Below are 15665 nucleotides of genomic sequence, written 5' to 3' on the forward strand. Positions count from 1 at the left end.
AGTTTGCAATGAAAATTATTCATAATTTTCAATCTTTATTTGCTAATTTTTTTTCATAAATGTTAAATCTTCATCATTTGTTCTCTCCCCTTTCTTGAATATTTTGGTTACATAAAAATTATCACAATATGTGGAATAAAATACTTTTCTCTTGTACTTTGTTGAAAAGTAGGTATGAAAATGTCTTACATGGCTTTCACAGCAAGAAGTCTCATTTAAAGATGTTTTAGTTATGTTAGTATTCTATTAATGTTCAGTTGTTCAATTGTTCAAAGACTTATCTTTTAGTGTTTAACTTTAGGTGTAATTGGGATAAGGTAATTTAATTGTAACTAGATTCTATTTGTTTCCTCTATTAAAAATAGAAGCTCATTGAACTTAAATTACATCAAGTTAATGAAGTTTTTCTCTATTCTAGAAACTCAACAAGGTATCAAACCGGGTTCTGTAAGTTGACTTGGTCAACCCATAGATAATATAATCCTTTTCTGATCTATCATCTCTAGTAGTTTTAGTTCGTATTATCTTTTTTTTTTCTTTCTTGCCCAAATACCCATTGATATCTTGGCATTCGTACCTCCATACTGAAATTTTAATATTTATAATTTATACATTGATGGAAATATCTTTGATTATACTTTCCAACATAATTTTTTTTATCTGAGTTTTATACAAAGAGAAATTGACATTTGAAGGAGCATAGGTAAGGTGGTAAGAGAAGTTCGAGCAGATATAGAAAACTTGATTTTTTGAGCCATTTAAGCCATCAATAATGACACTTTGTATGAAGATGTATATTTCAAAAGAAGATTTGTAGGTCTATTTTCTACCTTATCAAACTAATTTTCAATCTGAATTTTCTAGTGGGAGATATCAATTTTGCAAGGGTAAATGGTCAATTCTGCCAGATTATAAAGTCTGAAATCTATCAGATTCTTTCTCTCAAAAGAAGTATATTCTATGAAGAAAAGTTATACTTGTATGAAATTTATCTAAGTTTAATTTCAGAAGGAGAAAAATTCATGTCAATATGAACTATATTTAAGGAGATATTTGCATTGGAGTCAACAAGGGCCAAGCTACAGAATAAAGAAAATTAAGAGGTCATAAAATATTCAAAAAAAAAAACTTTATATATCAAATTAAATATCAATTTAAAGATATTTGAGTCTAGTTTCTTTAGAAACAAATCTTTTGTGATTTTTTGCTATAATTTTGGAGATATCGATATCAAAAGTGCCAAAGTTTAGTTTTGCCAATAATATCTCATTTTCCCTATTTTCTCTCCTATTATCTTTCCATGCATTGAAGTGAATTTATTTTTCTTTTCTCCTAAAATCTGAGTTTTTTGCCAAATTGCTCTCCTAGTATGAGAGTTTTGGTCAGATTTAATCACTCCATTATGTGTTCATTCAAGGTATGCAATATCTTGCTTCATTGTTGTTTTCAAGTTTTGTGTTTTTGTTACTTGATTATATATCTTTCGAACAGTTAACTCCAAAAAAATATGGTTACCCCAAAAAAGTTATACTTGGTCAAGTTTATTAAGTTCTATTGTTATAGGCTCCCCTACTTTTTTTTAAAAATGGTCACTTTGAAAGTATGAGTGTTGCATGGTTGTCTCCTTCCAATTAAAGCTATTTTCCTTTAATATTTTTTTAGTTTCGCATCTCATGTTTTCATCACTTTAGAGCAATGTCTAGACCCACTACCCAAAAAATATAGAAGTGTTCCCAACATTCATCTTGAGTTATGTCTTTTATTTTTCACCCAATAACTGATTTGTATGTGAGATACCCTTAAAAAGTGAGTAGTTTATTTGTTAAGCCCTAAAGTTGGGTCACTTTTCCACCTTTAAAATTGAACGGAGTGTATTTCAGACTATGGTTGGTTTGATGGTGTATGGAGCTTTGTCATACGGTTATGAGTAATTTTCTTCTCCCTTATTGTATTTTGTTAAAGTTGGGTCTCCATATCCTTTTTGTTCCCAACTTCAAGGGGAGAAGTAAAAGAAGTACAAGAAAGAGGTATTTTGGTCCACATGTTGTGATAATTTTTGTGTGACCAAAACATTCAAAAAAGGGGGAGAACAAATGATGAATAATTTTACATCCATGAAGAATTTTTTTAGTAAGAAGATTGAAGACCAAAAATCTTTTTTTGTTGTAAGTTGAAGTTATAAACTGTAGCTTGACAGGTATGAAAAAGTCTTACATGATTCTCATAATAAGAAGTCTCACAGAGTCATAATTATTATGGTTGATTTGTATAGGAGTCTCACAGAAGAGTCTCAGTTAAATGTGTTTAATTATGTTAGTCTTCTATTTATGTTCACTTATTCAATTGTTCTAGTACTTATTTTTTAGTCTTTAACTTTAGGTGTAATTGGGATAAGGGTAATTTAATTATAATTGGATTCTCTTTGTTTTCTCAATTATAAATAGAGGCTCATTGTACTCAAATTACATCAAGTTAGTGAAATTTTTCTCTTTTCCAAAAATTCAACATATTTTTTCTTCTATTACTCCCCATCAAGCTGGGGGATAAAAAGGATATAGAGACCCAACTTGAATAAAATATAATGTGGGAGAATAATATCACTCCTAGTCATACGACAAATCTCTATATACCAGTCAAAATGGTCATAGTCTGAAACACACTCCGCTCTATTTTAAAGGCAGAAAACGACCCAACTTTAGGGCACAACAAAGAGACTATTTACTTTTCAAAGGTAGTTCAAACACAAATTACCTTTTGGGTGAAAAACAAAAAACTTAAGTCATACTGGATGTTGGACACACTCATATACTTTTTAGGTAGTGGGTCTAGGCATTGCTCTGAAGCGACAAAATACAAGATGATAAACTTAAGAAATATAAGAGAAAAACAATTTTAACCGGAAGAAAGTGACTATGCAATACTCATGTTTCTAAATGAACCTAGAATACGATTTTGTTTTTTTTTTTTGAAAAATAAGGGAGACTAAACAATAAAACTTAATAAATTTGACTAAGTGTAACTTTTTGGAGGTGACTACAATTTTCGAAGTTGATGATATATAAGATACACAACCAAGTAAAAAAAATACAAAACTTGAAAACAACATTGAAGATAGAAAATTTTGCATACCTTGAATGAGCACATCATGAAGTGATTAATTCTAACCAAAACTCTCTAATTAGAAGAGAAATTTGGCTAAAAAACTAGGATTCTTGGAAAAAAGAAAAATCAAACTGACCTTTAGTACTATTGATATTATTTCCTCACAATATAAATCAAAATCACAAAAAAATTATTTAAGAAGAAACTTGACTCAAAGAGCTTTAATTTGATACCAAATTTGACATAAAAAGCTTCGTTCTTGAATCTATTACAAGCTCTTTATTTTCTTCATTCTATAACTTGACATTGAAATTTGCTCCTTCTAAAACTAGACTTTGATGCCTTACATCCAAGTATAATTTTTATTCATAAAATATACTTATTTTTGAGGTTGGACTAAGTACTTTTTCTTCTTTGGCCAACATGACCATTGACTTTTCCGAGATCGATATCTCCCTCTAGAAACCTCAGATTAAGAATTATTTGGATAGGTAAGAATATATACTAAAAGATATTTTTTTTATATATAATTCTCCATACAAAGTTTCGTTCTTGATGGTATAACATGGCTCAAAAGTTGAAGCTTTTTGTTGTTGCTCGAACCTGTCTTGCAGTTGGACCTTTGTTGCTTCAAATATCGATGAAGAAAAATCCAATTACAAAAATTCATTTTGAATTGGAAAGTAAACTCAAAGATATTTTCATAAATATATAATTTAAAATATAAAGTTCAATTATGGAGGTAAGAATGCTAAGAAACTAACAGGTACTAAGATAAGAAATAAAGAAAAAAGATAGAATACGAACCTAAACTACTAGAGATGATAAATAAGAAAAGTATCGTGTTGACCGAGTCAACTCATATAAACTGTTTTAATACCATATTGAATTTCTGGAAAAAAGAAATACTTCACTAACTTGTTTTAATTCGAGTACAATAAACTTATATTTATAATAGAGGAAATAAGTAGATTCCAATTACAATTAAACTACCCTTATTACAATTACAACACTAAAAGATAAGTCTTAGAATAATTGAACGACTGAACATAAATAGAAGACTAACATAACTAAAATACTTTTAACTAAGACTCCTTATGTGAGAGATATGTAATACTCTTCTATATATGCTCTTCAACATATCAAGGTAAGTTCAATTTAGATGAACTTATCAGAGCATGACAATCTCAAAGGCAACTTTAGAAGTTCAACCGAGCAAAAGTAAGAAGAACTAAATCTCATTTAACTTTTTTTGAATCGAGGCTCGAAAAGGTGGAGTTCCAATGCTCGAGTTAGGAGCACAAGATTCAACAAGTGGTAGATGTTTAAGAACATAACCTTGAAGTGGTTCAAAGGCTAAAGGATGATGAACATCCCGCCATTGCAGTTTCAAAGGTGGACACTCACAACAATTTTAACAAGATGCGAATGGAGTTGGAAGAGATGCAGACAAAAATGTTGATTCTTAAATGAGCCATTTTGAAATAGGGAAAGGGTTCTTTGGTAATACTATAAATTTCCAAATTACCATCCTGAGTTTTATATGTATAAATTTCAAGCTAGGTATTTTGTCATAATAAAAAATGAGGAAAATTCATATATGTTTCTCACAATATGCATATATTTGTAATATAATAGTAACACCACAAAGATATAAATAGTTAAAGGATATTTGAAAATTATACTTTATTTTTAATTTATTTGTTAAATTTTAAAAAATTATATGATCCTCATGGAAGATAGAACCTCGTACAAACAAACCCTAATTTAGTGTTTCCGCGGGATAGGGGCTCTTCAAATTTTCAAAGTTTTGACAAGGACATAAATAAAATCCTCTCTCGTTTTGTGCTCTACTTCAATCCAGTTTATACGAAGCCAAGCTACAGTCGGATCCGAGTTCGATTTTCATTTCAACACAAGATTAGCTCAGAATTCAGATCTTCAGATCATTATTTGGAAAATTTCCATCAGTTTTTGTCACTGGAAAAGCATAGACATTTAAAACAGCTTTATTTCATATAGAAATATATAACATTATAACAACAATAACCTTTCTCCCAACAACAACACAGTGAATGAAAGAGGAATGAATACCTTCACTTACAAAATAATAGAGAGAGAGAGAGATTCCTGAAATCTAAACTCTTTTTACTCCTCCCAACCAGGAAGGAAAGAATGAAAGAATATCCAACAAACAAAAGAGACTCTTAAAAACCTGCTGGGAGAATCCTCAAAAATTCACAACTAACTCTTTCTGTAACTGTTCTTTCAAAATGGGCATCAAAGAATGAAATAATACAATCCTGTTGGCTACCTACAAAGAATTTTTACTTTGTATATCTTTCTGGAGAGTGGGTGAGAAGGTATATATATATATCTGTCAAGGAAGAAAACGAAGAGAAGTCATCGGCTGGGCTGGGATATAGAGGATGAGCTGCCACCAAATTCAATGGGTTCCCAGGAAGAAACAGTGTACAGAGGCTGGTCTAACCATTTCAGTGTAAGGCCACTACAATTCTCTCCTTGTTTCTCCACTCTGTAATTCTCAGACGAGAACATCTTCAACAACATCTGGCTTTGAAGGGTTTCTCTGTCTTCAATTCCGACATTTCTGAATCCTCCTTCCTCCATTAGTCTGCTCCACTTTGCAAAGCTTTCGTGCCTTTCTACTCTTTCGCTCCCTTCACATGCCAGTATGTTCCTGATCTCCCTGGCGAACATCTCCTCTACCTTGATCCTAGCTGGGCTATCTGATGGCAGGCCAGAGTCGATGGAATCAAAGATAGCGGAGTAGTACTTGAGCGCATTCAGAAACCTGTTTTCCCACCTGGCATGGTTATGTGCACCTTCTTGCTCCCCGACGAGGACAATGATCGGGTTTGTTGTCCTTATTAACCCGAGAAAATCTTTCAAGCTCCCACCTGATTCATCATAAAGCACCTTGTGTAATTGGAGGATGCAATTCACCGCTACAAACTCTCCTTCCTTCACATGAAGCATCCACAGCCTCACATCCTCTAGCCTATCCACAACTGCATGGAACTCGAATGGCAGATTCAAGGCTTCAGCAAACCCCGCCAGCCTATCTCCTGTGTCTTGGAGATCCTGTTTGGATTCACCAATTCCAGTAATTCTCACATGACTGGGTGGATTAGGCCTCGAAGCCAGACTCTGAAACAAACCTGTCCATTGAAGCCCTTGCTTGAGATCAAAATCTATGATGTGTACCCTGTCTTTTCCTTCAAATGCTCGCAGTATGATCTCATTCGAGGTGTAGTGAAGAAACTTGGGAATGGGACTGATATGGTTGAGGAGCCGGAACGAGGTGGCTACATCGTCATCAGCTCGATCCATCTCTCGAGGGATGGTGACATGGAAAATATGCGGCCACATCTTCGTTATCCGAATAGCTAACGCCTCGGTGAAATAAGCGACGACTCGATGGATTGGAGTTGCTCCTGATGGAGAAGCTAGCTCACCTAATCTGGCCAAGTGCTGGTTTATGGCAGAGAAGTTCTTGGACCTGATAGATTCTACATAAGCAACCAGAAGCGCTACAAGCTCGAGACTCGAACTTTCTGTTTGTTTTTTCTCTTCATCTGCTACTCTAGCTTCCCTGGATGGGTATGGCACATGGGATCCGTTCCCGGTTTCATTTTCAGATGAGTTACTATCCTTCAACTTCCGAGCGGAGCTATCAGTCTCTGACGAGGAACTTGAAGTCGGATTTGTCTTTCTAGCCTCTTCTTCGCTGGTATTGACATCCTTATCTCCTTTAGTTTCCACCCAGGGGCTGTTCGACAGTGGCAGGGGAGGAAAGATTACATCCCTCGTCATAAAACAGAATCTTTCTTCCTCAGACGATGTTGAAAACTGAGCTGAAGAGGGACCAAGGCTCGTGATCCCGAGCACTGGTCTCGGGTCTCCTCCGGTTTGATTGAACCAGTAATCACCATCGTACTCCATTTGGTTAATACTAAGTCCACCCCCCTCTGAAGAATCATCTGGCGATACCGTATTAACGCCGCTACTTCTTTTCCTCTTCGCTCTGTTAATGAATGTATCCTCCGACGAATTATGCTCAGAGAACCTCTTCAAGTTCTTCCGGCTCTCCCAAAACCTGTCTTCGATCTCTGCTCTTCCATCCCAGAACCCAGCCTTTGTGCTAGTAATTGGAGAAGGTACCTTAACGTTTGGTCTAATGGAGCAGCTTTTCTTCGCTTCTACAGGTACTTCTACCGCAAGACCAACTGACCTTGAAGACTGGGATCGTGGAACTGCTTCTTTATGGGTGAAACTGCAAGGAAGATCCAATCTTTGCGCACTATTCATGGAACCCAACTGGTAATGGCAAGCTTGAAACTGTGCGGAAGCCTCGCTGCTTAATCGATGCCTTGGGGATAACAATGTGGGGCATCCAGCCAACATTCTCTATACTCTTCCAATCTCCTATATTTTTTCCTTTTCACTTTTCAATCAACCTCGTTGTTTCTCTGCTATTTCTCAGTTCCTATTTTGTGTTTTCTTTTTCTTTTTTTGTTCTAAATAAATTTGCAACAAATTCACAGAGTATTTTTCATGCTCAAAGAATCATAGGTGGTCAGAAAGAATTAAGGTTTCAAAAAAATTCAATCCAGCAATGTATGCGCAAAAACTGGAGGAGGCAGAGAATGGACAAGGGACTTGAAATCCGAAAAAATGAATGGGTTTATGAATCACTTTACTAGAAACTTACAGAAAAGATAGGAAGCATATAAGCTATGAGAAATCGACAAGTTTAAAACTTTTCGAACGTTTGAGAAGGAATAAAGAATAGTTAGAATCGAGTCAAACTTCAAATAAACGAGAGAATAAAAGAATTTTCGGAAGACTCTACACCTACCAGGCCGGAAAACCAATCTACGACTCAGAACATGACCAGACCTTCACTGATCAAACCGAATTTCCTTTGCGACGAGGCCTCCAAAACGGCGCCATGAGAATGCGAGAGCGACCCATTTGCATTTGCAGCTAAAATCTCGAAAAAGCTTGCATAAAACAGCTTCCTCGGTCTGAAAACTCTCCATCTCAATCGATGCCTACACTCTTTCTGAGGAGAGTCAGAAAACTCGAAACCTTGGCGGATAGGCTTTTTTAAAGGTGATTCCAGAGCCCTCTTTTCACTCCCTCAGCCTGAAAACCGATCCCACGGCGCAGAGAAGGTAGGAACGAGAAAACGGGGAAGCAGAACCAGACTTTGTTGTTCGATGTGGTTCGGACGGTGCGGATTGGAGACAATCTGACCGTTGCATTTGGCGGAATATGACCGTTGAAGGATGTACGAACGAGTGAAGGGAATCCATGCACGTGAGAGTATGTGACCGTTGTAAGTTGCTCTGCCATGATTCCCGTGGCTACCGTTTTCCATGTCAGATTTTATTGCTATTGCGCGATTCCAGTTGCTGGCAATTCGCGGGCCCCGGTCACACATAACATGCTAACCCATAACGGCTTTGGGTTTTATCCAATTAAGACCCATTAAGGGATAAGATTGTTAATTAAGTGCTCCATTGACCCAGTTTCAAGTAGGTTACAAGGAATGTCACACTCTTGCTACTCACTCATATGCCTCCTTAGTAGTCATATAAAAAGTTTATGTTATAAAACCCGATCCGCATTGAGCACACCATAAATTGAACATTACGAATGTTTTGTTATCGATGTTACCCTAATGGTATTCACCACCCCAAAACTCCATTGTTTGGAAAATTTTACTAATTAATTAGTTATATTAGTTGGAATTTACATAAAAAAGATTTGAGCTCTCTTAAATCACATGTAGCTCCTACATAGAGATTAATTGGTGAGACATTAACTCTAGAAGACTTCATATGGAGAATAATTATATCTCAAAACATTTATGTGTGACCTAATTTTTTTTACCTATTAAAGCAATTCTCAAATCAAGTTTTGTAGAGGGAGATATCAATAATGAAAGAGTCAATGGTCATGCTAGCCAAAGAAAAAAGAGTACTCAGTTCGTCCAGATTACAGAGTTTAAAATCGATCAGATTATTTATCTCAAAATATGTATATTTTATGATAAATTTTATTCTTGAATGAAAGGTATTAAAGTCTAGTTTAAGAAAGAGAGAAATATATGTCAATCCAATTTATATTTAAAAAGATGCTCACATTGGAGTCGACAACCATCAAGTTAATGCAAAATCTTCCTTATGTTTTGCTTGAGTTGCGATGTTAGTTGAATATGGTTGAACAACTATTTATTCTTGAAGTAGACCTCGAAACCTGGCAAAATATTCATAAAGATTTCCTTTATGCTATGTCCTACACATCTCCTAAAATATGTCATAAACTTTTTGAAGACTATCAGGTGTAGAATATAATTGAAAAACATGCATCCCATATATCCATGGTTGTATTCAAATGAATAAAATTGTTGGCAACCACTTCTTCCATGCGATTAATCAACCAACTTATAATCAATGTATCTTCCTTCAACCACTTATCACAGGAAGCATCATCAACACGGGTAGGTGGCTAGTCCAAGTGTTTAGCAAGGTCCCTTGTTATCAAAACCGTTTAATAGATTGAGACCAAGACACATAGTTTCTCAAAACCTTGAGAGGAATAGTAGTAATTTTCAAGGTATCATGTTTGCTGAAATCAGTAAAACTCGAGGAAGATGATGAATTACTTGAAATTTCAATCATCGAAAACAAGGCCACAAAGACTTACCTTTGAAGAAGATACACAAATACACTTTGGACTTACCCTTAGGGTAAATGATCAATCTTTCTCAATCAACTAAACAAGTACACAACTTGTTTCTTGAATTCATGAACTAACACAAAATCATACTGTGTGCAGAGCTTATCAATCTAAGGACACAAGTATGACTTAACTTTTTTTTAAAAAAACCCCAACTTAGGGTTTTGTGAAACTAAAGAATTGAGTAACAACTAGAGATTTAATCTAGAATTTCAAAGAGATTTTTTTAAAATTATCAAAGTGAATCTATGGTATGATAAACCAATAAAAACAAGACAGCAATAAGGACTTTCAAAAAAAAAAAAATCAAATTCAGCCTTGATTTTAGCTAAATTACACTCTATTTATCATAGATTGAAGAATTGCTTCTAAAAATGAATTGGGATTGACTCTAACATGACGATGAATGAATTTAGGCAATGAACAAGGGATTTAACACACATATTTAACGTAGGGCCTTGTTGAAACTTTAAAAAAACAACACATTTACCTTTGTAATGGCTGGAATTTGATATCTTTTGCATGTTTCATACCTTAGAGTAGTTTTGCTATAAGAACCCTAGAATTCTTGCTCTAATACCATATTAAATTCTAAGGTTCTATCACTAGAAAGGCTAGGTTTAAGAAGGAGAAGAGAGAGAGAAGAGAAAAGAGAGAAGGGAGTGAGGATAGGAGAAGAAGGAGAAGAGAGGGGATGAGTGTGAGAGAATTAGGGTTTCAAGAGGGGAATAGTGAGAGCACGATTTTGAGCTCTCCCCCTCATCTCTTATTTATAATTTATGAGGGTAAGAACCAAAATACACGAGTAAAGAAAATGAAGTTAATTTATTACATAATTACATCTTCTTTAACACAAATCATCTTCATTGTGCATCAAAGCTGGAGGCTTGGACAAATCAAGGGAGAAGGTTGTCTCTCCAAGCCTATAAAGGGTGTAAGCTTTTCTTTTTCCTAGTAATTTTTTATTTTATTTGAGAGGTTCATCTAGTACCTTGAATCTAGATTGAAGATCTTCTAAGAGCAAGAATCTAGCTCAATCTCAAGGGAAATTGTTTGTAATCGAGTATATGAACACACACATGGGTTACAAGAAAATAGAGCTTTTATTAGTAGAATTTCCCAAACATGGGTTATTGGGCAATAAATACTAATATGGGAACATCGATAACAAAAAATCTAGTGGTATTGTGGTATGCATGCTTTATTTTTACATGTACTTGTATTTAATTTAAATTGTGCACACTTGCGTTTAAATTGTAAAAACTGAACTCACTACCCTCTTGATAAGCCACCTGGACCAACAGTGCTTACGATGAAATTTTCTTGTCACTAGTCCTTATTACAAGATCTTGGTAAATTTTGAGTCCTTTATTTCTAGTATACGTTAATGGTTTTTGTCCATCTCTTTGTTGCAGCATAATTTTTTTCCAGTGTTAGATTATATTTTATATTCCATGACATCTCAATATTGTGTAGTTGGCTCTCCTTTATATGCTAATAATCAAACTCCTTTTTTTTTTTTGTTTTGTTAGACTAGGTTAGTGATCATCTATGATTCGAATTTTATCTTAAAATTTGTCTCATATTTTGGGAGTTGAGTGTGTTAATCCCTTTTATTTTGAGTTCTTTGAGTTAGTTTTCTCATTTTATTATGTTCATGGTGACTTATTTTCTACCCTTTGATATGGGTAAGTTCTTCTTACTTGAAAGGTTAAAGAGACTCCAAATGACACCCCAATTTATTCAAGTTATTTTTGGAGTCCTAGTGTTGGCTTCGATTTTATGTGCCACACGTCCTTCTTTTTTGCCCTTTTTGGGTTCTACCTACATGTAGGGTTTTCTAAAAGTCATTGTCTTCACTTTTTTTCTTATCTATCTGGTTTGAAGGTGGTTCATTATTTTCATGGAGATGCATGTGTTTTCTTCTTTTGTCCAAGCTAGGGCACTATATGTTTTTGCTTAGCATGAGAGGGATAAATAGAGGAATATGGTGGGTATTGGATAAAAATTATTCTAAGCCTTTTGCCACTCTTATCCTTTTCTTTAACTATGATCCAATTTGTACAGGACTTGCCACTCTTATCTTGGTTGGAAAGCTCCATTCTGTCGTCAATAAACAATATCTAGTTCGTCTGTCAATTTGAGCTATTTGTTTTCAGAATAGGAGTTACAATCTCCTATTGGGGCAGACAAGCATAACCCCTCTGATTTTGAGCTAAGATACTTAATATGTAACATTACTGTCACGCTTCACTCTCTCGCTCATATCTTTTAAATAACATCAAATCTTGGTTTGTAATTTTAGGAGAGTTTTTTGCTTCATTTTCGCTCATTTTGAAAAATTTTGGTTTTCCAATGCCCACCCTTGTATGTTGAACTACTGTGAAGTTTCAGTGAAGTTTTGATGCAAAAGCTTTTCTTTGTAGAAACTCTGATATAGATATCAATTTTTGTTAGTCTACAACTGCAGAAGTCTACACTTTCTCCTTTTATAGTGAGGCCAAAGTGAAGAACATCTAGTTCCAGGTGAACAAACCAGAAGCATCATTAGAATGCATGTTGCAGCTTTAAGAAGCCGAAATCAAATCACCCAGATATTATAACAATGATCGACAAACCGACTGATATCAGTATGAGATAACTGAACCCTTCTCAAACTAATCTACATTTTATTGCGGTTTGTTTCTTGCCCGGTTTATCAGCCAATCTTTACAACTAGCATCAGAAAATACTAACCTCCATTCTCTCTGTCCAGCTTCACCCAAACACATCCTCGTTGCATACCGGGCATGCCTGATTCCAAGAATCAAATAACAGAAATAAGATAGTAAGTAGAGAAATGGAAGCAAAGAGGAAGATAATCTCTGTTTAGGTTGTTTAACACTAGAGAGGAATTTCTATTATTCAGAATTCATAAATTGACAACAAGAGGTGTTAATCCTATCAGTTCAACCTCAGTAGCCACCTTAATGGAAAATTCTTCTGCAGTTCAAGTCGCGAATTTCAGAAAGTTATTGCCATTCCGCTTTAGCTGTTAACTGTTTATCTGAAAATGTAAATATGATTCCACACCAATATTTTGGACAAAAATCAATTACGGATTGTTGAACTGACATAAGAAAACAAAATGATGGGAAAATGATTCTTCCTTAAGACTAGTTTTCTCATTGGATAAAATTCCTTCTAACCAGTTTCCTTGCTATTATCTTTTCTTGTCTACTTTCTCATCTTTCCTATTGGAGCAATAAGAAACTCATTTTCCTAACCTCTTTAATTTCTTATGGGGCACGAAGAATTGGGGGCAAAATTTTCCCATCTCCTAAAACCAGCACAAGTGTTGAAATTTTGGTCAAACAGAAAATTTTCCCGTTGCACTTCCCTAACGCTTCTTAGTCACAAAAATACCCTTGGAAATAATTACTCATTTTCAAAATGATCATCATATTAATACTATATAGTTCAGTCACTGAACTTTACTCTCCTTGGGATAGATAGAGGAACGAGTCATTCATAAAATTCACACCAGTTATTTTGGTATGACTATTTACATGGGCAACTGTTCAATGGCTAAATTACTGACTGTTGCGCTGGACATTTGGAGTGCTGCAAAAATTGTGAAAGGTCTAGTTGTATGAGATAGACGAGTGTTGAGAAAAGAAGCAGCACCATTGAGAGGATGAGTGCAGAAATGAAAATAGGTAGGCTGATATGAAGCAAAACTTGGAAAGACCAAATTGGATATGAATCTATTAAAAATCAACCGAGGCTAAAGCTGCCAAAACGATTAGAGTCATTTGAGATGGTTAGGGCATGTGTGACAGAGACAAAGTTGTGCAACAACTGGCACTGTTGGTCAAAGTTTGTGAGAGACAAACAAGAAATAGATGAAGGCTGAACACGAAATGGATGTTACTAGGGATGTGCAGTAGGCCAATCCATCAATTGAAGCAACAAAATAGAGCAAAGTTGAATTCTCATGTAGTAGACCAAAAAAAATGAATGTTGATTTTCAGGACTCCATAGATTTAGCTCATAGAGAAAAAAAGAAAGGGACTCATTGGGAGAAAACTGAAGGAAGAAGAGATTATGGACTTGTTGTCCTAACCCTTCCCCTAAGCTCAATTTATAGATTAATCAAACTTCAATATTACAATTATGCCCCTAGAACTTAACCTAATTACATCAATGTCATCTCTATGAGATGACTCTATATTTACCATCCTGCCATCATTGTGTGGGCTTGTGGGCCTTCTCCTCGGTCTATGGGCCTTGAACCCATCTTCCACATCTCTTAGATGTGTGGGCCTTCCTTGGTTTTATGGGCTTAGGCCCATCTTCCAACACACTTGGATATGTGGGCTCAATTTATAGATTAATCAAACTTCAATATTACAATTATGCCCCTAGAACTTAAACCTAATTACATCAATGCCATCTCTATGAGATAACTCTATATTTACCATCCTGCCATCATTGTATGGGTTTGTGGGCCTGTGGGCCTTGAACCCATCTTCCACATCTCTTGGATGTGTGGCTCTTCCTTGGTCTTATGGGCTGGGGTCCATCTTCCAACACACTTGGATATGTGGGCCTTGGTCGTGTAGGCTCAGGCCCATCTCCCAACACTCCCCCTTAAGCTAGGGGTGAGAGAACATCATGAACTCCTAACTTGCTGCAAATGGTTTATAGGATCTTCTCATATAAAATAGCAGTCCTCCATATCTTCCAACACTCCCCCTCACGTTGGTGATCTCTTCCATGAGGCCCAATTGGCATAAGATAAGTGAAAGTAAAATCACTCTAAGCCGTATGACATCGCTCCATACTCCAATCATAACTCATGCTGGATATAGAGCACACTCCTATCTTCTGTAGGTAGTGGGTCTATACGCAATGCTCAAAAGTGAAATAAAACTACTCCATCATCGTGTCCCTCCACAAGATAACCGGCTCTCAAATGGTAGAAGTAATAAATACCAATTAAGGGGGTAACAGGTAATTACCCGGAAGATAATATTCTGGGGCCACCTTAGCTTTCTTCATCATTAGAATAGCCAATGCTAATAAAAATCAGCAATTGAAAAGTCCTTTAATAATAATGTCTCATCCAAAGAGACACAATAGCAGCAACTAAAATGGGCCTGGGCCCAATAACTTGTACCAAATAATAAAAATCCTTGTAAAAGGACCCATGAAATAATCTGATGCGAGTATCCGTACCAAATAATATGCTGGCCAAAGAATAAGTTGCCAATACTTCAAAATAATAATTCAGCGGAGAAAAAGAACCGAGTCAGGTATCAGACCAATATAGCCAAGTCGCGAAAGAACTATGTATAGACCTTGGGACCTAGACCCATATAACCAAGGCAGAAAAAAAGTGGGCATGGTCAGTTTGACTCGAACCCAAGTTGACCCGGCTGAGTTGGCCCTGGACTGGGTTGGGCTGAATCAACTCTGCTCACTGGGTTAACCCGAGCGGAACAGATGACTCTCTGGTCGCTGGTTCACTGGGTTGACCCGGCAAGGTCAGGTCCGAGTTGGGCAGAACCAGCTGGATTAAATTTTTCCTAACTTAGTAAAAATTAAATTTGGCAACACCTTCTTCTTCTCCGCTTCCAAACAGAGAGGAAAACCAGAGATTCCCGACGGACAGCAGCAACGAAGATACGATCCAGAAACAGAAACGGAAAAATTAATCTGGTTGGCATCTTCGTCCTCCCAAAACAGCAACCCAGCGGTGATGAGATAGAACCAGAAAATCAGTAGCATGTTTTCCGAGAGGATAGAAG

The 15665-nt window shown here is 35.8% G+C and overlaps 2 protein-coding genes across 3 annotated transcripts in view; both read right to left on the reverse strand.

Moving 5' to 3' along the window:
• Positions 1 to 5158: 5158 nt before the first annotated feature.
• LOC137935144 (scarecrow-like protein 28) lies at positions 5159 to 8287 on the reverse strand. The gene has a single exon (XM_068779809.1). It carries the CDS (start codon positions 7528 to 7530, stop codon positions 5506 to 5508), a length of 2025 nt encoding a protein of 674 aa, XP_068635910.1. The 5' UTR covers positions 7531 to 8287; the 3' UTR covers positions 5159 to 5505.
• A 4106-nt stretch (positions 8288 to 12393) lies between these two features.
• The window catches only part of LOC137934124 (E3 ubiquitin-protein ligase BIG BROTHER-like), a 53729-nt gene continuing 50457 nt past the window's right edge, over positions 12394 to 15665 (reverse strand). For both annotated transcript variants that reach the window (XM_068778363.1, XM_068778362.1), the window contains exon 8: positions 12394 to 12666. In XM_068778363.1, the coding sequence (XP_068634464.1) occupies positions 12631 to 12666 (36 nt within the window). In that variant the 3' untranslated portion in view covers positions 12394 to 12630. The remainder of the gene's footprint in view (positions 12667 to 15665) is intronic.

The sequence above is a fragment of the Aristolochia californica genome, unplaced genomic scaffold (genome assembly GCF_029961685.1).
Source record: "Aristolochia californica isolate CCGP_79_NKW_82.1479 unplaced genomic scaffold, dmAriCali1.0.hap1 SCAF_6, whole genome shotgun sequence".
Lineage (NCBI taxonomy): Eukaryota > Viridiplantae > Streptophyta > Magnoliopsida > Piperales > Aristolochiaceae > Aristolochia > Aristolochia californica.

Excerpts from the sequence above, each read along its gene's own strand:
- LOC137935144 (XM_068779809.1), bottom strand. The coding sequence starts at position 7,530 with ATGTTGGCTGGATGCCCCACATTGTTATCCCCAAGGCATCGATTAAGC.